Source organism: Oncorhynchus tshawytscha, linkage group LG27 (genome assembly GCF_018296145.1).
Source record: "Oncorhynchus tshawytscha isolate Ot180627B linkage group LG27, Otsh_v2.0, whole genome shotgun sequence".
Classification (NCBI taxonomy): domain Eukaryota; kingdom Metazoa; phylum Chordata; class Actinopteri; order Salmoniformes; family Salmonidae; genus Oncorhynchus; species Oncorhynchus tshawytscha.
In genome coordinates this window covers 3,176,142-3,200,245 of record NC_056455.1, presented here as the reverse complement: position 1 = coordinate 3,200,245, position 24,104 = coordinate 3,176,142, and the positions used below count along the sequence as shown (strand labels likewise).

At 41.8% G+C, this 24,104-nt stretch overlaps 1 protein-coding gene across 2 annotated transcripts; it reads left to right on the top strand.

Moving 5' to 3' along the window:
• Positions 1-62: 62 nt before the first annotated feature.
• On the top strand, positions 63-22,676 carry LOC112225891 (synaptogyrin-1). 2 transcript variants are annotated; one of them, XM_024390008.2, is made up of 4 exons: positions 63-627; positions 18,737-18,974; positions 20,024-20,169; positions 22,278-22,676. In XM_024390008.2, exons 1-4 carry the CDS (start codon positions 514-516, stop codon positions 22,485-22,487), a joined length of 708 nt encoding a protein of 235 aa, XP_024245776.1. In that variant the 5' UTR covers positions 63-513; the 3' UTR covers positions 22,488-22,676. The 2 variants fall into 2 exon arrangements, with proteins under 2 accessions (XP_024245776.1, XP_024245778.1); XM_024390010.2 differs by lacking the exon at positions 22,278-22,676 and adding an exon at positions 20,795-21,753 and having other exon boundaries at positions 122-627.
• The last annotated feature ends 1,428 nt before the right edge of the window (positions 22,677-24,104 follow it).

Below are 24,104 nucleotides of genomic sequence, written 5' to 3'. Positions count from 1 at the left end.
CCCCTCTTCAAGTCCTAGCGTGCAGGCTTATTTTTTAAATAGTGATAGGTTTATTTCCCCGTTATTGAATAAGATCATGTTTTATGTTAGGAGCGCGACTCTGTAAAAATAAAATGGCAAGGAGCTTGCTGTGATGTCGAGAGTGAGTGCGCGTCAAAAACTTGACTGTGCCGTATGCGCGCACTCGCTACTCACAAGAATGCGTCTCTGCTCGGCTTCTTTCTCTCAACCCTTTAGATGAGAAAGGGAACCTAGAAGGGGAACAGGCTGTTGAGGGAAATAAATTAGCTTCAAAACCACAGAAAGCAGCCACGTTCGGAAGGTTTTGGATTGGCAAAAGGGCAGAGCAGAGACTAGGATCAATTAAAACCGAGTCAATCCCGTTACAACGGGCTGCGTTGTAATAATACCAAGGTCAGTACACTGAACGAGCGCACAAACCCACGTAATTTAACGTCTTAGACTGGGTACTGAATTCCGAGACGGGGAAATCACCACCAGCCGCAGCTGAAGATGGAGGGGGTGATGCAAGGGATGCAAGCATACGGTGCGGGGAAGGCTGGAGGAGCTTTCGACCCATTGACGTTCTTTCAACAGCCTCAAACGATCCTTCGGCTTGTGTGCTGGGTGAGTGAGTGGTCATGTTTTGTGTCGTTTATTTGAGCACGTCGTTTTAACATTTCAAGAGTGGATGACACGGGTGGTTTGTGTGTGTACAGCAAAATATCTACAAACAGTCGAGCAATGTGTAGGATTTAAAAGCAAACCGATTGATTAGTAGACAATCTGTTAACCCCATAGGCTAGGCTATATACCCTGCTTACGCACACATTTGAGTGGAAGGACGTTAATGGGACGCACAGAATAAATATGATTGTTTTCAGACTATCATAATATTTCACTACTGACTATAGCTACCTTGTCTTGAAAACCATATGTGTTCAATTAAAATGTTATGGCTACCACTGAATTAAAGACCCCTATTTTATAGACTACTAAATGTCAGTTAAAGTAGCAATCAGTAGTTGAAACAATAACAAAGCCACACACCCAGCCACTGTATCGCTAAAAAGCTGAGGAATGGGGCTGGAGTAATGTAACCAATCATGTTCATAGACCGAGCTATGGATGCAAGGACTGACCTGACCATCCATGATATCACAATTATAGTTTGAACCATTTTTTTGAGGCTGTATGGTGTTTGTTTACATTTATTTTGTTTACAAACATTGGAGTAAGAAAAGCTTATATTTTGACAGTTGAGTTACGCTCATGAGGCATTTATAAATTATATTCTTCAAGAACAATAGGTACATATCAATAATTTGTTTGTCCAGAAATGGATGTAGTAACTGCAGATTGCCCCTTTTAACAGGCTGTGTTTACACAGGCCAACGTGGAATCCGGGGTAGACGTAACATATTTAACCAAAATGGTATAGTATTTATTAATTTGTGGATGTCCATCTATTTCGTATGATATGTTATGAATTACAATTCACGATATTTTACGAATTGCAATTAATACAATGTGTTATGAATTTGCAATATGCATGATATGTTACGAATTCCAATAACATTAGCTTGGTAGATAGGTGGCTAACGTTAAGGATGGGGGTTAGCTAACACGCTAAGTAGTTGCAAAGTAGAAAAAAAAGTGTCTGTCGGATAATTTATATTAACGTCTAAAGTCTAGACCAAATATAATGTAGGTCGGATAATTTATATTAACATCTGAAGTCTAGGCCAAATATAATGTAGGTCGGATAATTTATAATAACGTCTAAAGTCTAGGCCAAATATAATGTAGGTCGGATAATTTATATTTACGTGTAAATTCTTTATTTTTGTCATACTAGATGCACTGTAAGTTTAGATAAAAGAGGAAGGCCAGCATTGTAGTACAGTTAAATAGTTAGCACACACACATGGACGCAGCGGTATAAGGCTCTGCATCTCTGTACAAGAGGTGTCACTACAGTCCCTGGTTTGAATCCAGGCTGTATCACATCCGGCTGTGATTGGGAGTCCCATAGGGCGGCGCACAATTGGCCCTGCGTCGTCCGAGTTTGGCCAGGGTAGGCCATCATTGTAAATAAGAATTTGTTCTTAAGTGTTAAATAAAGTTAAATAGTTAAATAAAGGTTACACACTCACACCACACTGACCAAAAAGTTATTTTGTTGGCATTTATTTATGTCCCCATTAGCAGGAAAACATAATCAAAACCTATTTCTTTCACTTACTTGCTGTGCTGTTTCATTGTTCATTTGTTTAGTCGTTCCATTCTCAACCAGGATTTCATCATACATGTCAAGCAGTGAAGTTTCAGCTCTGTCTGTCCATGGCTTCTCTTCCTCAGTATGCACTGTCTGTGTCCATTTCCATCTTGTCCAGCTGTGCATATAACATTTCACGTAAACCCTGTTTCTTGTCTGCATCGAAGTAGCGGTCCTTGTACATAGCATCGAGCATGGTGGTGACACAGTAAAGAGAGAATGCCTGTTAATCAGGCGTTTCAATGCCATGACCGAGGGTATCACGTCTGCTGCAGACTCAGTTGATGAGCTTATTTCTCGAGTCAGTTGTTTGAATGGCGCTAGCTAGTGTGTTCATGGTTCCAAGTTTCAAACATGTTCTCAAATGCAGCAGCAGTATGAGAATCACAACATTCATTAGCATGAAATACGACTTCACCCACGACAGAGAACGGTTGATTGTCAATGGCAATGAATTCCATTATCTTGGCATTAATGGATTTCGCCTTTTGAGTTGTCTCGCTGAAATGTTCTGACTCTTTCAAATGACTGCTCGACTTGTTGACTCCTCGATCCACATAGCTGACATTGTTGTCTAGGTTAGGAATGCTGTGTAGCGCAACATTTTATGTGGCGTCATTACGTCATGTACCTAAGTTATATAGGTTTGCATGTCAGCTTTGACATCGGTTTTGCTCATCGGCGTTAAACTAGACATCGGGCCGATGTAGATGTTGGCATTTTTAGCTAACGTTGGCCAATTATCTGGTACTGGTAACCATACCAAACGTAGCATAACATATACTAATTTGAGCGGGACATATTTTTGTTTACCATGTTACGTCTAGTCTGAGACCAGGTCAATTCTGATATTAATCTGATCTGATTGGTCAAAAGACCATTACTCTGCAAAAGATTTTGTCTGTGTAAATGCAGACAGGCTATTTTTGAACCATCTCAGAACTCAATAGTCAAGCATGGAATGATTTTCAGTCCGCCACAAATCAATGTGATAACCAGAGCTTGATTTCCTCTCGTTAAAGGGATATTTGGGGATTTTAGTAATGAGCATGCTAGTAGATAGCGCAATGACTGGAAGTCTATGGGTAACTCGAGTTAGCATTGGCTCGCAAAACTACCTCTAACTTCTTTCATACTGGACACAGAGACATAAAAATGGTATCGACAAGTTCATCTGACTAGATAAAGGGCCTCATTGCCAAAATCTGGAAGTATCCCTTTAACGTTATTGTTATTATTGAACTCTTTGTGCACAATTAGTAGTGACAAGGCCTTTGTAAGCTAGTATTTACACAGACAATGATCAGCAAGCTTAGGATTTAAAGTGTTAGCAAGGACAAGGCTTTGGAGGCTGTATATTACAACCTCAGATACAGTGGCGGCACGAGCCTGGCGCCTCGTCAGTGCCTGCGGACCGCAAGGTTCAATTACTGGAGACAAAGATTCCTGTCTGCTGTTGGCTACACGTGTGCAGGTTCTCAGGCCATTATTGTTGCGAACAGATGTAATTGGACGTGAAGGCTATTGTTTTGTATCTAAAATAAACAGAAAGACAAAAATAATTGATTTGCTCTCACCCTGGAGTTTCATTTAGATCTGAGACCTGCATCATGCATAGTGAATCGATGTTTCCAAATAGGCCTAATAGCTGTAGTAATCAATAGCCAAGCCTAAGACGACACAGCATCTCTCAAGAGTGTGTGTATGTGTGAGTGCAGGGAAAGGGGGGTACAAAATACCATAAAGATCAATGTTTCAAAATAAACTACAAAATGCTTGTAGTTTGAAATGTATTTAATAAAAATGCATGTATTTGGTATATTTTTAAATTCAGAAATAAATTTGCAAGTAGGCAGCCCCAACAGCAACTACATTCCGAGTAATGTTTATAGAAACATTTACTTGCTATGACTGTGATATGTTGTTAATCTAGATTAGTTGAGTGCAGCGACTAAGTCACTCTGGATAAGAGTGTCTGCAAAATTACCTAAGTGTAGTTGTGAAAATGAACCTACCTAAATGAACTGCAGAGCACACTGGGTATTATTTATTAATATTATTATTAGCCTTTGGGGGGGGGGCTCATTAGAATAATACTCAGCATGCTTTGCATTTGTTAATTTTTACATGTACATTTTATATTTAGTTAATTTAGCATACACTCTTATCACACCATAGTTCTATCAGACTTCTGATACCAATGCAGGGTGAAAAAGGGCCACAAAATGTTGAACCACTATTTAAATTAAAAAAATTGTATAGAAAAGTATTTTGAAAATACAAATGATAACTCTCGAAACTATCTTGTTACAAAATACATTGGAGTGTAGTCTAGCCCAGTGCAATACAAATGAGAAAATACTCAAGTAATTTAAAACATATTTCAAATACATGTAACAAATACTTCCCACATCTGTCCTGTCTGTCTGTCTGTTCTGGTCTGGTCTTGTCTTGTCTGTCTGGCATAGCAATTAGAGAAAAGGTGTACAACACTATAAAGGAATGCAGCAGATTGGGGAGGGAACTCCAATGATCATGGAGAGGTTTTATTCCTCATTCAGCTAAGATCCAGAAATGTGTGATCAGACAACCTGCTTTCATGAGTACTAAGGCTAAACAAAACAAAGATGGACACTAACACACTTGTCTTGGTGGAGAGAAATCTGCCATTTAACATCGAGAAGGGGAATGTAAGCTCAGCCCCTCCCATTTTAAAATCTGCCATTGTAGCCCTCTGTGTGATGATGATGATGATGATGATAGGTTAGTATTAACTTTCTGGACCACAGTTTTCTCTTCAGTATGAGAGGGAGGTGGACCCCCCCCTTCCCCAACCGAGATCCTGATTGGCTGATTGAGGTCTGCTGTGTTGGCATGACGACTGTCAGAGACCACCGGAAAGATGTCACCGGCAAGCCCACTCATGAGAAAGGGAGGGAGGAATGGGGACACATGAGAGGAGGCTTGCTCACGACACAAGTACGTTATTCACCAGAGGAAGTGGACAGGGACGGCCTTTAGAATGGCTGGGTCTTTGTATCATGGCGACCTTGTAACTAGGGGTGTTATAGGTCATGTGACATGACAGTTTAGTACATCCTATCAGCCCCCTTTTAGTTCAGCTTTCTTTTCCTTGTCCGATCATCTGCTACCTTTTCAGTGTGAAGCCTTTGTCTGAGCAAATAGAATAGTCATGCGCTTGCGAGTCATGAGGGAATGTTGTTTTTCTTCGTTCCATGGGGCATTCTCTGAATAACGGTTATTTTTCTCTAGTACTCATGTTAATGATGTCACTGGGATCTGTCGAGTGATGTTGGATGATGATACATGATGGTGTCCCATTGAGAAACTCCTCAGTCACCAGATCAATACAAGCTTTATTGAGCTAATACAGTAGATGGACACCTGGAAATGGAGAAGTATTTTCTTTTGGTGGGTCTCCGGTCCTGGAGGGCTGCAATGTCTGCTACTTTGTCAATGTTGTTACTGATTTTAATTGACCAATTAGGCACAGAGACACAATGAAATAAAATAAAATAGACACTTATACCCTACTCACAATAATGACCAGAGCCGAGCCAAACTCTACTGCACTGGCCTGATGACGCTCCACCATAGTTGATGGTACTGCATTAGGTGTGTGTGTGTGTGTGGCATGTTCATTCAGATGTCGGGGTCACTATAACCGGAGCACTATTAGTGCATTTCCATGGTCAGACTTTGCACCGGTGTTTGGCAGTGATGCTGGGGACATAAGAACATTATTTGAAATGTTGACGTAATGTCTGTTTGGTATGTAACATTTAAAAGGTGACAGGGTTTGGATGTTGAGCTTTTTGACCTCCTCTCCTCTGCTTGCTTTCCAAACCATGTTCAGTAAGGAGAGATGTTTTTTTGAATGTGGAGTTACTACCTGGAACTTGTCTTTGTTTTTTGTTGCAAAACGTTTTGCTACAGTGTGTCCTGCTGCAAACCACAGACTGTTCTCTCTTATGCCGCACAGCAAGCAGTACCAGTGCACCAAGTCTGGACCCAACAGGACCCTGAACAGCTTCTACCCCCAAGCCATAAGACTGCTAAACAAGACTGCTAAATAGCTAATCAAATGGCGTTGACTGCGTTGGCTTTTTTGTTGTTGCACTAACTATTTTACACACACTCACCACATAGGTTTCTGCTACTGTTTATCATCCACCCTGTTGCCTAGTAACTTTACCCCTACCTATATGTACACAGCTACCTCAATTACCTCGTACCCCTGCACATAGACTCTGTACTGGTACTATATAGCCATGTTATTTTTTTATCTTTATTGAAAATCACTGTGTATTTATTACTGTCACTATTTAATTTTGATGACATTTTATCTATAACTCTGCATTGTTGGAAAATGACCCGTAAGTAAGCATTTCATTGTGAGTGTACACCTGTTCTTAACAAAACGTGACTAGTTAAATTTGATTGGATTTTTTTATTTGAACATGACCCTGATTGACCATGGTCTCATTAGACCGCAATGTTGATTGACACCCCTTAAACCTTGTTGGAGTTACCAAGAGCCCCAGTGTGCAGTGGTTTCTTTTTCACATATTAACTAGAGGCCAGGAGGGATACCCCGAAATGTGTCGATCGAATGGAAGTCTGTCGAGTATTAGTAGTAGTCGTATGTTGGTAGGATATCTAACAATTCCCAGCATCTGTTGAGCTAATGAGCTAGAAGACTCTGCTGGGACTTTGCCCTGGTGAAATGTGAACTAGTGTTCATGTTTTGGATGACCCTCTGTTATTTTTCAGCTAGCAAATTGATAACCTTTGTTCTCTTTTTCTTTTGACAGTTTAAATGGAATGTGTGTGTGCCATGAATGTATATATACACTACGGTACAGCAGCTAAATGTCATTGAAGCTGCACTTCACCTCCCCAATAGCAACCCTATCTTTCTCTTCTCTGTTATGAGCACTACATTCCCGACTAGCCGTCTCCTTTCCTTCCCTCTCTCCTTGTTATTTGTGTGACGATGATTCGCTGTGATGTGGAGAGGACCTCTGATTCTGTGTGTATGCGGCTCATTGGAGCGGAGCTCATATACAGTTACCCAAAACCAGGATGCCATTGGTGTCATTGAGTTGTTCCTCCTGCCAAGACCAGCATCTGGATCTAGACGCTCTACTGGGCACAGAGTTTTCACCACAGCCTTTAGGTAGAGATGGGCGGGGGAATTTTGTAAGGGCTTATGATGTAAGTAGTTGAGGCCAATCTACTCTGAGAAGACCGGTGGAGAATATGGACCTCTCTTAGCTTTCCAGGAACAGGGTTGTAGTAGGTAGTGGTGTGTTCAAAAACACTGTTTAGTGTTTTGTTTTGAAGTTGCTATTGCCGACCTTGCTCTAGCAATCGGTTTTCATTTTGTAACCGTTTTTCATTCTGTTTTTGCACTGTTTCGTTGAAATTACTGTAACCAGTTGAAAACATAGTTCCATTGATATTTCCACAGCAGCAGAAATTGGGTTTGATGGTTGGTTTGTCTCAGAAGGATGTGCCTTTTCCTCCTGTGCTTTTGTTGAGCTGTCTGCTACTTATGCATTAACATGCACACCTGCAACTTCATGTTAGGCCTATATTCAGCTACCCATCTGTATATAGGGAGTTGGCATTTCTGGTTTCCTGGTAGTACTTATGTGTGCATTAGTATGGAGAAAGACTTCTGGTCTTGTGACTCAAAGAATCTGTCAGTCTTGGTTGTTCCACCTTTCACTCTCTCTCTCTCTGTCTCTCTGTGTGTGAACACAAGGTCACAGAGATTAAAATGGAATTATTGTGGGGGAGGGCAGAAATGTGGTGCTCGGCCAGCAAGCAGTCTGTGTGTGTGTCCATGTTTCTTTGTCAAGGACTCCTTTATGTACATCTCAATCAACATCTGTATCAGTGGTACTCCATGATGGAGGAGAATACACTGACTGAGGGAGACTAGCACAAGGAGATTCAGAGAGCGAGAGGGCATCCAGTGCAGTCTGCTCACAGTATTGCTATGACCGCAAGAGGAAAGTGCCTCTGTAGGCCTCGGTTGTAGCTTGCAGCAAAGCTAAGGGGCTCTAGCTGTAATGGTGTGCAAAAGCCTGATTGATTTATTGACTGGTAGGCCTGCCTGAAAGACATCCTGCACACTAATAGGCACACACTGGGACTCTGACAGTAATCCAACATGTATCTTTTGGATGAATTTAATTGTTAGGTTGTGGTAGTGGTGCGGCAGTGAAACTGTAACAGAAAGCCAGTGCTGCTCATCTTGAGAAAGTCGTGCATAAATGTATTATTTTTTTGATCACATGATAAACATACACACACACACAAACACTAAATTCCCTCAGCCTTAATATGGAGCATGAAAGGCTGCTGATGATCACAAGATCAGGACCCCACGTGGTGCCAGCCACAATGCCTGCTTTCATACGTCTATGAGGTGCTGGGGCCTTGTGATCCAGACAGGCCTGAGAGCTGTGCTGCTAGCCTGGTAATTATATATTTGAGTAGGTGAATGGACCAGGAGGGAGACCACACCAGCAGACAACTAGAGAGTATGGAATTCACAGATTTACAACCAGATCATGTCCACAAACAAATCTCTATCCTCTTTGCATTTTCAAATCAAAGTTTGTCATCCGCACAGGATACAGTGTAAACTGTACAATGAAATGCTTACAATATGAGCTATAAAGCATGGTTTAGAGGAGTTTGGGATGAAAAATGACAGCAAAGGAAGATGATCAAATAATGGGGTGGAAGCAAGCAGGAAATTATGGAGCAGATAGCAGCACTCTATTTATTTTTATTTTTTTCAGAACATGGAAAGGAGGCAAGGATGCAATCTTCATATACAGTTGAAGTGGGAAGTTTACATCCACTTAGGTTGGAGTCATTTAAAACTTGTTTTTCAACCACTCCACAAATTTCTTGTTAACAAACTATAGTTTTGGCAAATCGGTTAGGACATCTACTTTAGTCATTTTTCCAACAATTGTTTCCAGATTTTCACTTATCATTCACTGTATCACAATTCCAGTGGGTCAGAAGTTTACATACACTAAGTGGCCTTTTAAACAGCTTGGAAAATTCCCGAAAATGATGTCATGACTTTAGAAGCTTCAATTGGAGGTGTACCTGTGGATGTATTTCAAGGCCTACCTTCAAACTCAGTGCCTCTTTGCTTGACATCATGGGAAAATCAAAATAAATCAGCCAAGAACTCAGAAAGAAAATGGTAGACCTCCACAAGTCTGGTTCATCCTTGGGAGCAATTTCTAAATGCCTGAAGGTACAGCGTTCATCTGTACAAACAATAGTACGCAAGTATAATGGGACCACGCAACAGTCATACCGCTCAGGAAGGAGACGCATTGTGTCTCCTAGAGATGAAAGTACTTTAGTGCGAAAAGTGCAAATCAATCCCAGAACAACAGCAAAGGACCTTGTGAAGCTGCTGGAAGAAACCGATACCAAAGTAACATAACCTAAAAGGCCGCTCAGCAAGGAAGAAACCACTGCTCCAAAACCACCATTAAAAAAAGCCAGACTACGTTTTTCAACTGCACATGAGGACAAAGATTGTACTTTTTGGAGAAATGTCCTCGGGTCTGATGAAACAAAAATTGAGCTGTTTGGCCATAATGACCATCGTTATGTTTGGAGGAAAAAGGGGGAGGCTTGCAAAATGAAGAACACCATCCCAACTGTGAAGCACAGTGGTGCCAGCATCATGTTGTGGGGGTGCTTTGCTGCAGGAGGGACTGGTGCACTTCACAAAATAGATGGTGTCATAAGGAAGGAAAATTATGTGGATATGTTGAAACAACATCAAGACATCAGTAAGGAAGTTAAAGCTTGGTCGCAAATGGGTCTTCCTAATGGATAATGACCCCAAGCATACTTCCAAAGTTGTGGCAAAATGGCATAAGTTCAACAAAGTCAAGGTATTGGAGGGGCCGACACAAAGCCTTGACCTCAATCCTATTGAAAATGTGTGTGCAGAACTGAAAAAGCGTGTGCGAGCAAGGAGGCCTACAAACCTAACTCAGTTACACCAGCCCTGTCAAGAGGAATGGGCCAAAATTCACCCAACCTATTGTGGGAAGCTTGTGGAAGGCTACCCGAAATGTTTGACCCAAGTTAAACAATTTAAAGGCCATGCTACCAAATACTAATTGAGTAAACTTCTGACCCACTGGGAATGTGATGAAATAAATCAAAGCTGAAATAATTATTTCTCTACTCTTATTCTGACATTTCCCATTCTTCAATTCAAATCAAATTGTATTTGTCACATACACATGGTTAGCAGATGTTATTGCGAGTGTAGCGAAATGCTTGTAATCAAGTAGTGATCCTAACTGACCTAAAACAGGGATTTTTTACTAGGATTAAATGTCAGGAATTGTGAAACTGAGTTGAAATGTATTTGACTAAGGTGTATGTAAACTTCCATCTTCAACTGTAAATACTGGACAGTTGAAACTAGGCATTGTGAAGAGATGCTAACAAGCATGTGAGCACTTAAAGCATTGAGAATGTAATAACATGAAGTGCCCCCTTGATCTGGTTATATGCAGTAGTATTCAGCATTCAGTTCACCTTGTAACTTCAACGGTTTTCCTACTTACAAAGCATGTAGAGGTCTGTAATTTTTATCATGGGTACACTTCAGCTGTGAGAGACGGAATCTAAAACAAAAATCCAGAAAATCACATTTGTATGATTTTTAAGTAATTAATTTGCATTTTATTGCATGACATAAGTATTTGATACATCAGAAAGGCAGAACTTAATATTTGGTACAGAAACCTTTGTTTGCAATTACAGAGATCATACGTTTCCTGTAGTTCTTGACCAGGTTTGCACACACTGCAGCAGCGATTTTGGCCCACTCCTCCATACAGACCTTCTCCTGATCCTTCAGGTTTCGGGGCTGTCGCTGGGCAATACGGACTTTCAGCTCCCTCCAAAGATTTTCTATTGGGTTCAGGTCTGGAGACTGGCTAGGCCACTCCAGGACTTTGAGATGCTTCTTACGGAGCCACTCCTTAGTTGCCCTGGCTGTGTGTTTTGGGTCGTTGTCATGCTGGAAGACCCAGCCACGACCCATCTTCAATGCTCTTACTGAGGGAAGGAGGTTGTTGGCTAAGAACTCACGATACATGGCCCCATCCATCCTCCCCTCAATACGGTGCAGTCGTCCTGTCGCCTTTGCAGAAAAGCATCCCCAAAGAATTAGGTTTCCTCCTCCATGCTTCATGGTTGGGATGGTGTTCTTGGGGTTGTACTCATCCTTCTTCTTCCTCCAAACACGGTGAGTGTTTAGACCAAAAAGCTCTATTCTTGTCTCATCAGGCCACATGACCTTCTCCCATTCCTCCTCCTGGATCATCCAGATGGTCATTGGCAAACTTCAGACGGGCCTGGACATGCGCTGGCTTGAGCAGGGGGACCTTGCGTGCGCTGCAGGATTTTAATCCATGACGGCATAGTGTGTTACTAATGGTTTTCTTTGAGACTGTGGTCCCAGCTCTCTTCAGGTCATTGACCAGGTTCTGCCGTGTAGTTCTGGGCTGATCCCTCACCTTCCTCATGATCATTGATGCCCCACGAGGTGAGATCTTGCATGGAGCCCCAGACCGAGGGTGATTGCCCGTCATCTTGAACTTCTTCCATTTTCTAATAATTGCGCCAACAGTTGTTGCCTTCTCACCAAGCTGCTTGCCTATTGTCCTGTAGCCCATCCCAGCCTTGTGCAGGCCTACAATTTAACCCTGATGCCCTTACACAGCTCTCTGGTCTTGGCCATTGTGGAGAGGTTGGAGTCTGTTTGATTGAGTGTGTGGACAGGTGTCTTTCATACAGGTAACTAGTTCAAACAGGTGCAGTTAATACAGGTAATGAGTGGAGAACAGGAGGGCTTCTTAAAGAAAAACGAACAGGTCTGTGAGAGCCGGAATTCTTACTGGTTTGGTAGGTGATCAAATAATTATGTCATGCAATAAAATGCAAATTAATTACTTAAAAATCATACAATGTGATTTTTCTGGATTTTTGTTTTAGATTCCGTCTCTCACAGTTGAAGTGTACCTATGATTTTTTTAAAATACAGACCTCTACATGCTTTGTAAGTAGGAAAACCTGCAAAATCGCCAGCTCCCCACTGTTTATGTATATGTGTGTGTGTGTGTGTGTGTGTATGTATATATATATATATGTGTGTGTGTGTGTGTGTGTGTGTATATATTGTTCGTATATACAATATATATTGTTTGTGTGTCGACGGTAGCATATTCAAATTGAATGTGAATATTAGTTTAGTCAAAGAGCAGTGAATGTACAGCACTCAGTAGGTTATAAGCCTGAGGTGTTGGGAGTTCCTGCCAACCAAGGTGGGCCAGCTTCAGCACAGCTAATGATAGTTCAATGGGGAAGATGCACGTTGAAAGAAGGCTAAAGGCCATTACTTTAGCTTTCTTCTTCTTCCTCACTCTCTCTCCTCTCCTTTTTCTCTTACATGTTGTGCTTTTATCCACTCATCTGGTTGCTTGCCAGCCACCAACACATCAGACCAATTACATCAGAGATGCTCTGTCATACCACCACCACCCCACTCCCTCATGCTTGCTCTGTCTTTCTCACACATACACACATATATGTGTGTGCGAGCACACAGGGCTGTCTGAAGAGGCCAGCTGTTAAAACCGCAGGACTTTTCCAGGACACCCCCCACGCTACCTCCTCACATGCCTAATGCTGGATGTGGTTGCCGGTGGTGGGGAATACACAAACACACACATTATATACACACCACAAGTGGAGTCAGGGCGGTGTACAGATCTTTCAGTGGGCAGGTGCTCCAACTGACATTGGGAAAAGAGGGAGGGCTATCAGCTGATTGTTGATGATTGATGTAAAACTGCTTGTTAACTAGCTGGATTTTTATGTTGCTGATTGGGATTTAGCTATCTTAAATGCTCTTAAAGATCATTTCATAATATTTATAGTCTTCTAACTCTTGTGTGGATATTTTACTACAGGGTGGTTAGCTAGTCTAGACTACCTGGGTTGCTGCTGACTACTGAGGAAGGGATGGAGTTGGGTCGGAGCGAGGGTCATTGATGCAGCTGCTCCTCTCCTGTCTTTCTGCCTTTCTCTGCTGCGTGTATCAGCCAACCAGACCAAATATTAATAATGATGTTAATCAAGTGTTAATCAAATGTTATGCTGCTGAGGCAGCACTGTTGATATTTAAACTAGTTGACTTGCTACACACACTCGACCGGTGACATGTTTGGATATCGGGCGTGTGCAATCTCAGTACAGGGCAGACCATCGGGTGCAACCAACAGATGGGTTTGGCGAACTTGACAACGTCACAACGACTTGCGGGCAATGGGTTCAGAACAATAACGACAAAACCTTATACATAAAATAATAGTTATAGCACCACGGGCACTTGTCGAACGGGAGTTCAAAGGGGAATATGCTGGACACAGGTTGACTCCTAACTGTGCACGTGCCTGAGCGCAATAGATGCAGTAGTATACACAAGCTCCCTATCATCCCATCTCATCATCAACAAAACAAACATCAACCCTGGCCTGAACCTGGATCTAAACAGTTGGGATGTACTCCAGTATATGAGTCATTTTTCAAATGTATGTGAATTAAATGAGGAGAAGTTTTTAATGCTGCTATAATGCTAGATGGTTTTATGATGTTGTTACTGGGATTGGTGCAAGATGGGCCAGTTTTGACTTTGCTTACTGTTTCACATGTGTCATTAGGATCTTCCTTCATCTACACTTGTGTCAGATCAGGTACTGCCATACATGTATCTGAATGTAGACAACTGGGTGAAAATGGGACTGTGGATTTGTAGGTTCTGGATTAATTTTACCCCAACGTGTGATGACATGATCATGTTGTGACTCTGCATGATGTCATACATTACTACAGTGTATTCGGACCTCTTGACTTTATCCACATTTTGTTATGTTGCAGCCTTGTTCTAAAATTGATGGGGGAAAAAATGGTCAATCTACCCACAATACCCTATAATGACAAGGCGAAAACAGAAATACCTTATTTACGTAAGTATTCAGACCCTTTGCTATGAGACTTGAAATTGAGCATTCTGTTTCCATTGATCATCCTTGAGATGTTTCTACAACTTGATTGGAGCCTACCTGTGGTAAATTCAATTGATTGGACATTATTTGGAAAAGCACACACCTCTCTATATAAGGTTCCTCAGTTGACAGTGCATATCAGAGCAAAAACCAAGACATGAGGTCAAAGGAATTGTCCGGATTTTGTCGAGGCACAGATCTGGGGAAGGGTACCAAAAAATGTCTGCAGCATTGACGGTCCCCAAGAACACAGTGGCCTCCATTCTTAAATGGAAGAAGTTTGGAACCACCTCAACTCTTCCTAGAGCTGACTGCCTGGACAAACTGAGTAATCGGGAGAGAAGGGCCTTGGCCAGGGAGGTGACCTCTGAGGATATGGGAGAACCTTCCAGAAGGACAACCATCTCTGCAGCACTCTACCGATCAGGCCTTTATGGTAGAGTGGCCAGACGGAAGCCACTCCTCAGTAAAAGGCACATGACAGCCTGCTGGGAGTGGCATCTAAAAGGACTCTCAGATCATAAAAACAAGATTGTCTGGTCTGAAACCAATATTGAATTAATTTAGCCTGAATGCCAAGTGTCACATCTGGAGGAAACCTGGCACCATCCCTACGGTGAAGCATGGTGATGGCAGCATCCTGCTGTGGGGATGTTTTTCAGCGGCAGGGACTGGGAGACTAGTCAGGATCGAGGGAGAGCTGAACGGAGCAATGTACAGAGATCCTTGATGAAAACCTGCTCTAGAGCGCTCAGGACCTCCGACTTGGGCGAAGGTTCACCTTCCAACAAGGCAACGACCCTAAGCACACAGCCAAGACAATGCACGAGTGGTGTCGGGACAAGTTTCTGAATGTCCTTGAGTTGTCATTATGGGGTATTGTGTGTAGATTGATGAGGATTTTTTTTGTACATTTTAGTACAACATGGAAAAAGTCAAGGGGTCTGAATAATGTCATGACTTTCCCTCCTGGGTGAGGATCAAAGAGAGCCCCCCCCCCCTCTCTCCCACCAGATATGAAGTGGGGCTGGTTCTAGGACTTTGACAACTGGTCGTAAACTTCCTGTCTCGTGCACTGCAGTATGGAGAAGTCAAATCTTTGTGTGTAGAAAGACTCTGCCCCCAAAACTTTAACATCAAAAGGTTGGACATTTAAAACAATATTTCTAACACAAATAATGTGGGAAATGATTGTTGGGGCTCCAAACAACAATCATGTCAAATCAGTTGTTGTTTTGTGATTTCATTAAGAACGGTGTAACTAAATAAGTTGCTCTACAAATGTATATGTCCCAGTTGTCAGGTTGTAAAATGTTGTTAAACTTATGATTTAAATATGAAACTGTTTGTGGGAAGATGAAATGTGATTTTAGCCTTCTAAATGATAATTGTTTCTACCTAAACTGTTGCCAGTCAGTAACCACGCCTACATGAGCACAGACATTATGCCAAAAGGATGGAACGGCCCTTTTTCCAGAGTACTTCTAAAGGACTCCTAATTAAATTTACATTAGACCAGACAGCGTGGAGTGGTGGCTACATAGCTACATTGCCTGGTTGCTACTGACGTGTAAAATGGTTTAAAACTACTAGACCAGTATACGTGCAGCGCGAGCTGAATATGTGACAAATGGTCTAAAACTACAAGACCCTCCTGAGACTCGACGAGTGAAGAAGACTAAGACATGCACCGCCTGCCGCTCTGCATGTAAAGTAGTCTAGAAATTTGACCAAAGACACAAGGAAGATCTTATCAAACGATCATTGGAATGTCTGATGTATCCAGTGTAACGAACACTTCCAGAACAAAGAAAGCTACTACTACAACTACTAAGGACATGGGGATCTCTGGTGGACAACCAGAGACTTACACAACCCGAGACTTTCTGTCAAACTATTCGTCACAGACAGATCGGGTGATTTCAACAGAGCAAGATGACAGACAGACATACAAGCGTCAATATTTGCGTTGCATTTTTAAATCTCAATGAGCAGTTGTTAGTGTGCTAAATATCCATATTTACGATGAGCGTATTATTCAACTACAGTGGGGCAAAAAAGTATTTAGTCAGCCACCAATTGTGCAAGTTCTCCCACTTAAAAAGATGAGAGAGGCCTGTAATTTTCATCATAGGTACACTTACACTATGACAGACAAAATGAGAAAAAAAATCCAGAAAATCACATTGTAGGATTTTTTTTAATGAATTTATTTGCAAATTTATGGTGGAAAATAAGTATTTGGTCACCTACAAACAAGCAAGATTTCTGGCGCTCAGACCTGTAACTTCTTCTTCTTTAAGAGGCTCCTCTGTCCTCCACTCGTTACCTGTATTAATGGCACCTGTTTGAACTTGTTATCAGTATAAAAGACACCTGTCCACAACCTTAAACAGTCACACTCCAAACTCCAATATGGCCAAGACCAAAGAGCTGTCAAAGGACACCAGAAACAAAATTGTAGACCTGCACCAGGCTGGGAAGACTGAAACTACAATAGGTAAGCAGCTTGGTTTGAAGAAATCAACTGTGGGAGCAATTATTAGGAAATGGAAGACATACAAGACCACTGATAATCTCCCTCGATCTGGGGCTCCACGCAAGATCTCACCCCGTGGGGTCAAAATGATCACAAGAACGGTGACCAAAAATCTCCACACGGGGGGACCTAGTGAATGACCTGCAGAGAGCTGGGACCAAAGTAACAAAGCCTACCATCAGTAACACACTACGCCGCCAGGGACTCAAATCCTGCAGTGCCAGACGTGTCCCCCTGCTTAAGCCAGTACATGTCCAGGCCCGTCTGAAGTTTGCTAGAGAGCATTTGGATGATCCAGAAGAAGATTGGGAGAATGTCATATGGTCAGATGAAACCAAAATATAACTTTTTGGTAAACTCATCTCGTTGTGTTTGGAGGACAAAGAATGCTGAGTTGCATGCTGTTTTTCTGCAAAGGGACCAGGATGACTGATCCATGTAAAGGAAAGAATGAATGGGGACATGTATCGTGAGATTTTGAGTGAAAACCTCCTTCCATCAGCAAGGGCATTGAAGATGAAACGTGGCTGGGTCTTTCAGCATGACCATGATCCCAAACACACCACCCGGGCAACGAAGGAGTGGCTTTATAAGAAGCATTTCAAGGTCCTGGAGTGGCCTAGCCAGTCTCCAGATCTCAACCCCATAGAAAATCTTTGGAGGGAGTTGAAAGTCCGTGTTGCCCAGCAACAGCCCCAAAACATCACTGCTCTAGAGGAGATCTGCATGGAGGAATGGGCCAAAATACCAGCAACAGTGTGTGAAAACCTTGTGAAGACTTACAGAAAACGTTTGACCTCTGTCATGGCCAACAAATGGTATATAACAAAGTATTGAGATAGTATTGAGATATTGAGAACTTTTGTTATTGACCAAATATCTATTTTTCCACCATAATTTGCAAATAAATTCATTAAAAATCCTACAATGTGATTTTCTGGATTTTTTTTCCTCATTTTGTCTGTCATAGTTGAAGTGTACGAATGATGAAAATTACAGGCCTCATCTTTTTAAGTGGGAGAACTTGCACAATTGGTGGCTGACTAAATACTTTTTTGCCCCACTGTATATACGATAGTTGAATTCCTTTTTCTCTTCTTCTCCCGTTCTTTCTTTCCCCATCCCTTTCATTGTGTAACCAGCCGTCATATCGGGTTAATGCACTGGGGACTTTTCAATTCATTATTCAACCTATACTGTGTGTATTTCTGCATAAATATTTAGTTAGTAAATAAATAATTAAGCCAATTTGTGTAAGCCGAGTCATGTAGACTAGGGTTCGTGCAGATTTATAGAATATTATGACGTTCAGAATGAGACTGATGAGCTAAAAATACATGTATAACTGACTTATCTATAGATATGAATATATCTTATAAGAGTTTTAATTCGGGAGATAATAACTTGTTAAATAAGTTTCCCGTGGTGCCCCAAGTTGTTACAATATTAATTTAATCATGTAATTAATTAAACATAGTTAATTGCTAAGATAAGTCATTGAATTAGTGATTGCCACGTTATGTCAATACTTTTCATATGCCTGTATAACAGATATACAAAAAGGATTAGCTTGTGCAACTGATTTACCATCCACATTGATTTTTCTACCATGTGCTGTAGATCAGCAGTTGCCAACTGTCCTCCTGGAGCTACTGATTTTGCAGGCTTTTGCTCCTATGCATTTCTCCTTTTCTCCCTACTCTACCCTCTCTCCTCAATCAACTTCTTTCTCACACCCTCCCTCTCTTCTTCCCCCAGCTCTTCTCCATCGTGATCTTTGGCTGTATAGCCAACGAGGGCTATGTGAACCGGCCTGACGAGATTGAGGAGTTCTGCATCTTCAACAGGAACCAGAATGCCTGTAACTATGCAGTGGGGATGGGAACCCTGGCTTTCCTAAGCTGTGCTGCCTTTCTGGTCCTGGATGTCTACTTCCCCCAGATCAGCAGCGTCAAGGACCGCAAGAAGGCTGTGCTTGCTGACATTGGAGTGTCTGGTAAGCTCTGGGGTGTAGTTTCTCCTAGGCACCAGTCTAGGAACAGCTTTTCCTCCCCCAATTCGAACCTTAACCATTACTGGGGGAAATTCAAAACTGACCAACTTCACCCCACACAGGAAGGATGTTGTTTTGGCTTGTTGGTGTGAGTTTAACTGGGGGATGCGTGAGGTGATTGTGTGTTTGTTAACAGCAAAGAAAGGGATTGTTTTTGTTGAGAAGATGGTCATGATACGAGTTTGGAGTGTGTTTGGAGGCACACAGTTTATCTGGGTGCTCTGTGAAGGTTCGGTTCAGGGGAGGTGGATGTGGCCTTTGTCTTTAGCCTTTCTAAACTCTTAGGAAACACGGATCAATACATGGACATTGATAAAAGTCTGGTTTCTTCAATAGCCATTAGGCGTACTGGGCCCTGTCTGTATACTCTTAAAATGTAGAATCTCTCCTTCCTCCTTTCCTTGACGTAATCACTCCAACGTGACTGGATTGGCATAGAAGCAAGCTTTTCACTGCATTGCTCTCACCAATTATATTATATCAGATGGGTGACTACGTCAAGGAAAGGATTAAAGAAGGATGCATATTAATAGTATTGGAACAGAGCCCTGGAATTTGAATCCCAGCTCTAGGACATTGTGGACTTGAGTACTATAGGAGCCATTTTGTATGTGCACAGGTGCCCCCCTCTGGTTAGCTGTGGTGTGGCTGATAAACCCTAACATACTCGTTATGACCTTTGAGGCTCAGCTTTGATTACTGTGAGGCTATTGAGGCTTGTAAAAATGGTTGCAAAATATGTTGTGTATCAGTAGTTGATTTTTTTTTTTTTTTATTGTTGCATGACCTTTGTGGTGTTGCTCATAATGCACAAACATACTCATGTCAGTCTGTTATTGGCATGACATTTGTAATGTGGTATTACTGAGTATGATATTACATTTCAAGAACAGATTTTTTTTCTTTAGTTTTACCACCCATAGTATTAATGGTTTCCATTTGTAATTCTCCCCCTCCCTTTTTTTCCCTCTCTCTCCCCATCCTTCCTGTAGCATTCTGGTCATTTGTCTGGTTTGTGGGGTTCTGTTTCCTGGCCAACCAGTGGCAGGTTGCCAAGGAGGAGGACAACCCTCTAAGGGAGGGTGCGGACGCAGCCCGAGCCGCCATTACCTTCGCCTTTTTCTCCATCTTCACCTGGGTACGTACAGTACAACAGCCCTCCATTTCATCAACCTTTCTGTCTGGCGTAATGGCCATTTGTGCATCTACAAAATAGAAAATATCTATCTTACGCAAAATGTATTCATATCACATTTTTCCATCAGTGCCCCTTCAATTAAATTGATTTACATATCAGCTCTGCCTTCTTCATCAGGCTCTAATTCTGCTCTGTCTGAAGCTGGGTCATAACATTCTGCTCCTCTTTGTCAGTCTTTAACTTAGCTCTGTTTAACACTGCTTTTTCATCATATTTAGAAGTGTCTTGTCTTCTGTTTTTCTGCTGTTTTGTAACCTGGATCTGAGCTTTCTCTCCTAATTCTATCTTCTCTGGGTCTGTTTAGATTCCTCATTTTCTCAATTGTAATCTTTGTCTATGCTGTATTTTTGTATACAATGATGCTTAATCTCTGTTTTAGTTAGTTCAGATCTAAGTTTCTACCTCTGCCAATTTAATCTTTGCTTCTGTCTCAACCTTTTTTTAAGCTTTTTCTAGACTGATACATAACTTTATGGAAGGATTGTATCTGGTGACCACCCTCACCACCCATCCTCACCACCCTTTCTATCCCATAACTGTCCCTGACCTGTTTGTCTCTCTCTAGGGTGCTCTGACACTGCTGTCCCTGGAGAGGATAAAGAGAGTGTCGTTCGAAGAAGAGTACAACAAACTGTTCATTCCGTAGCCCACACCACCACTAGCCTAATGATAGATATCCTGACCCTCACATTATTTCGCTCACACCAACTTCCCGTCCAGGCTGTCTGAATGATGTCCTCCTTAGATGGCCAAACATATTGAAGGAGTACCTTGTATTTGTTTACTATGATTGGCTAGTGTTTACAGCTAGGATCTGCTTTCTAGATTCAGATTGCCCTTCCAAAGTGCCTTGATATCAAACCATTGCCAAAAATGAGTGTCTTTGTGGGGTTAAAACGGTGGTATTCTACTGTTGACATATCAGGTTCTCCATTGCCTGGCATAGTAATCCACCATTTTAGCTATGTTCACCTTTGCTGGTTGTCTCAATTCATTTTTATGTAAAGTGTTATTTTGATAAAATAATTTGATTCCGTGGTACCATTCAATTTAGATTGATCCCAACCATGCAAAGTGGCCCTACAGAAAATGTTCAATCAGGAAATTATTAGAAAGTGATAAAAATGTACAGAGTTCATACCAATTTGATCCCAAACCTTGTTAGATTGTATCTTAGATATGTAGTAATTCTTCACATTTTATTTCAATGCCAAAACTACAAATCTGTGAAGGAAAAGCTATGAGCTCTTTTCTCCTCCTCTCCCTAATCTAGCCTTATGCTTCCCCATACACACATGCCACAGCTGTAGCTAACTACTACAGCTTAATGACATGCGTTTAGTGTTACCAGGTCCAGCTGGCTGCAACCACTATGTGAATCTGTCTGTTATTTTGTATTATGAGTTTTCTTTTCGTTTGGATATTTTTGCTTTGTATATGACACTGGGATGATTTGTGAATGTTTATTATTCATGATAAATTGTTACTGTTGGATTAAAAAGAAATAAATCAGACGTTTTCTGATCAGGTGAAAGGTTCCTTATGTCACTCCAGGACCACTGACAGTATCGGTTTTGACACTCCCCACTTAAAACCGACTAACAGGCTTAATCCTCCTCCCCTCTTCCTCCTTTCTCCCTCTCTCTTTTTCTCTCGTTATTCCACCCTTGTTTAACTACCATTCATCCTCCTAACCTTACTTCATACCTTTTTTTAATCACTGGCATGTTACCTGATATACCCCCCCTCCCCCACTATCATTGGTTGCATCTATCGTGTCATCTCATTCTGCCCATCTGTCATATTCAAATCCCACCCACACAACCCCATGTCTCCACTTTTCTTGTTTGTCCCCCTCGCCCACAACATTTTTTTGCTATTGCTTTCATGTTGTTGCCCATCCGCTTTCCAATTGCTCGCTGCCCCCTATGGTCTGGGGCTCCCTCTTCCCTTCTCCACGCATACATTGTTTTTCTATCGCCTCTATATTATTGCCCATTCCCTTTTCAATTGTTTGCCTGCCGCATAACACCCTCTCTACTCCGAAGGCGGTGCAGGCCTTCCTGGGCTTTCAGAAGTACAAGCTGGGGGCTGACTCGGCCCTCTTCTCCCAGGAGTACGTTGACCCCACCGCCGACCCCAACGCTGCGTCCCCCATGGGCACTGACTACACGAGCTATGCCGCCGACATTGACACCGCGGCCAGCACAGAGCCAGCCTTTGATGGCTCCGCTGGCTACCAGGGCCAGGAGTACTGAGCCAGAGGGCCAATGGAGGAAGAGAAGGACCAGGAATGGGCTTACTCAGCATCAGGGGTGGTTTAAGGGGATATTTTTTTGGTTTATGGGGACATGGGGTGTTTTAAAGGTAGCCAAGTCCCAGATCTGTTTGTGTTAGCTGTGATGATGAAATACAGGGCCTTCAGAAAGTATTCAAACCCTTTGACTTTTTCCACATTTTGTTGTTACAGCCTGAATTTCAAATGGATTAGATGTGTCACTGGCCTACACACAATAGCCCAGAATGTCAAAGTGGAATTATGTTTTTAGAAATGTTTACATATTTATAAAAAATGAAAAGCTGAAATGAGTATTCAACCCTATTTTTTTTTTATGGCAAGCCTAAATAAGTTTAGGAGTAAAAATGTGCTTAGTTTGAGCATGGTGAAGTTAATTGGGTGTATTGATACAACCTGCAAAGCCTAGTCACTACAAAGATACAGGCATTCTAACTAACTCAAGGAAACCGCTCAGAGATTTCACCACAAGGCCGAAGGTGACTAAAACGTTTACAGAGTGTAATGGCTGTGATAGGGGAAAACTGAGAATGGATGAACAACATTATAGGCCCTTCACAATACTAACCTAAATGATAGAGTGAATAAAATAAGTCCTGTTTGCAATAAGGCATTAAAGTAAAACTGCAAAAAATGTGGCAAAGAAATTAACTTCATGTCCTGTATACAAAGTGTTATGTTTGGGGCAAATCCAACACACAACCTCACTGACCACCACATTTTTCATATTTTCAAGCATGGTGGTGTCTGCATCATGTTATGGGTATGCTTGTCTTCGGCAAGACTAGGGACTTTTTTTAGGATAAAAAGAAATGGAATAGAGCTAAACACATGCAAACTATTAGAGAAGAACCTGGTTCAGACACTGGGAGACACATTCACCTTTCAGCAGGACAATAACATAAATCACAAGGGCAAATATACACTGGAGTTGCTTACCAAGACGCCATTGAATGTTCCTGAATGGCCTAGTTACAATTTTTACTTAAATCATCTTGAAAATCTATGGCAAGACTTGAAAAGGCTGTCTAGCAATGATCAACAACCAACTGGACAGAGCTTGAAGAATTTAAAAAAAGAATAATGTGCAAATATTGTCCAATTCAGGCATGCAAAGCTCTTAAAGACTTCCCCAGAAATACTCATAGCTGTAATCGCTGCCAACGGAGATTCTAACATGTATTGACTCAGGGGTGTGAATACTTATGTAAATTAAATATATTTCTGTATTTTATTTTCAATACATTTGCAAAAAAACAAACATGTTTTCACTTTGTCCTTATTAGGTATTGTGTGTAGATAAAATACATTTCATCCATTTTGAATTCAGGCCGTAACACAACAATATGTGGAATCATTTGAGGGCTATGAATACTTTCTGAAGGCACTGTAGGAGTTGGCAAGATAGCACTAACAGATCTGAGACTTGAATACCTGACAGGGACTTTGGGTGGCTAACAGGGTGGGACTGGACCAAGGGTTGGCAATCACTGTGTGTGCGAGTCAGAGTGCTACAACATTGCTGGGAAGGTGGAGGCAGGGTATGGGGAGAGCGAGAGTCTTCTCAGAGACCATGGTC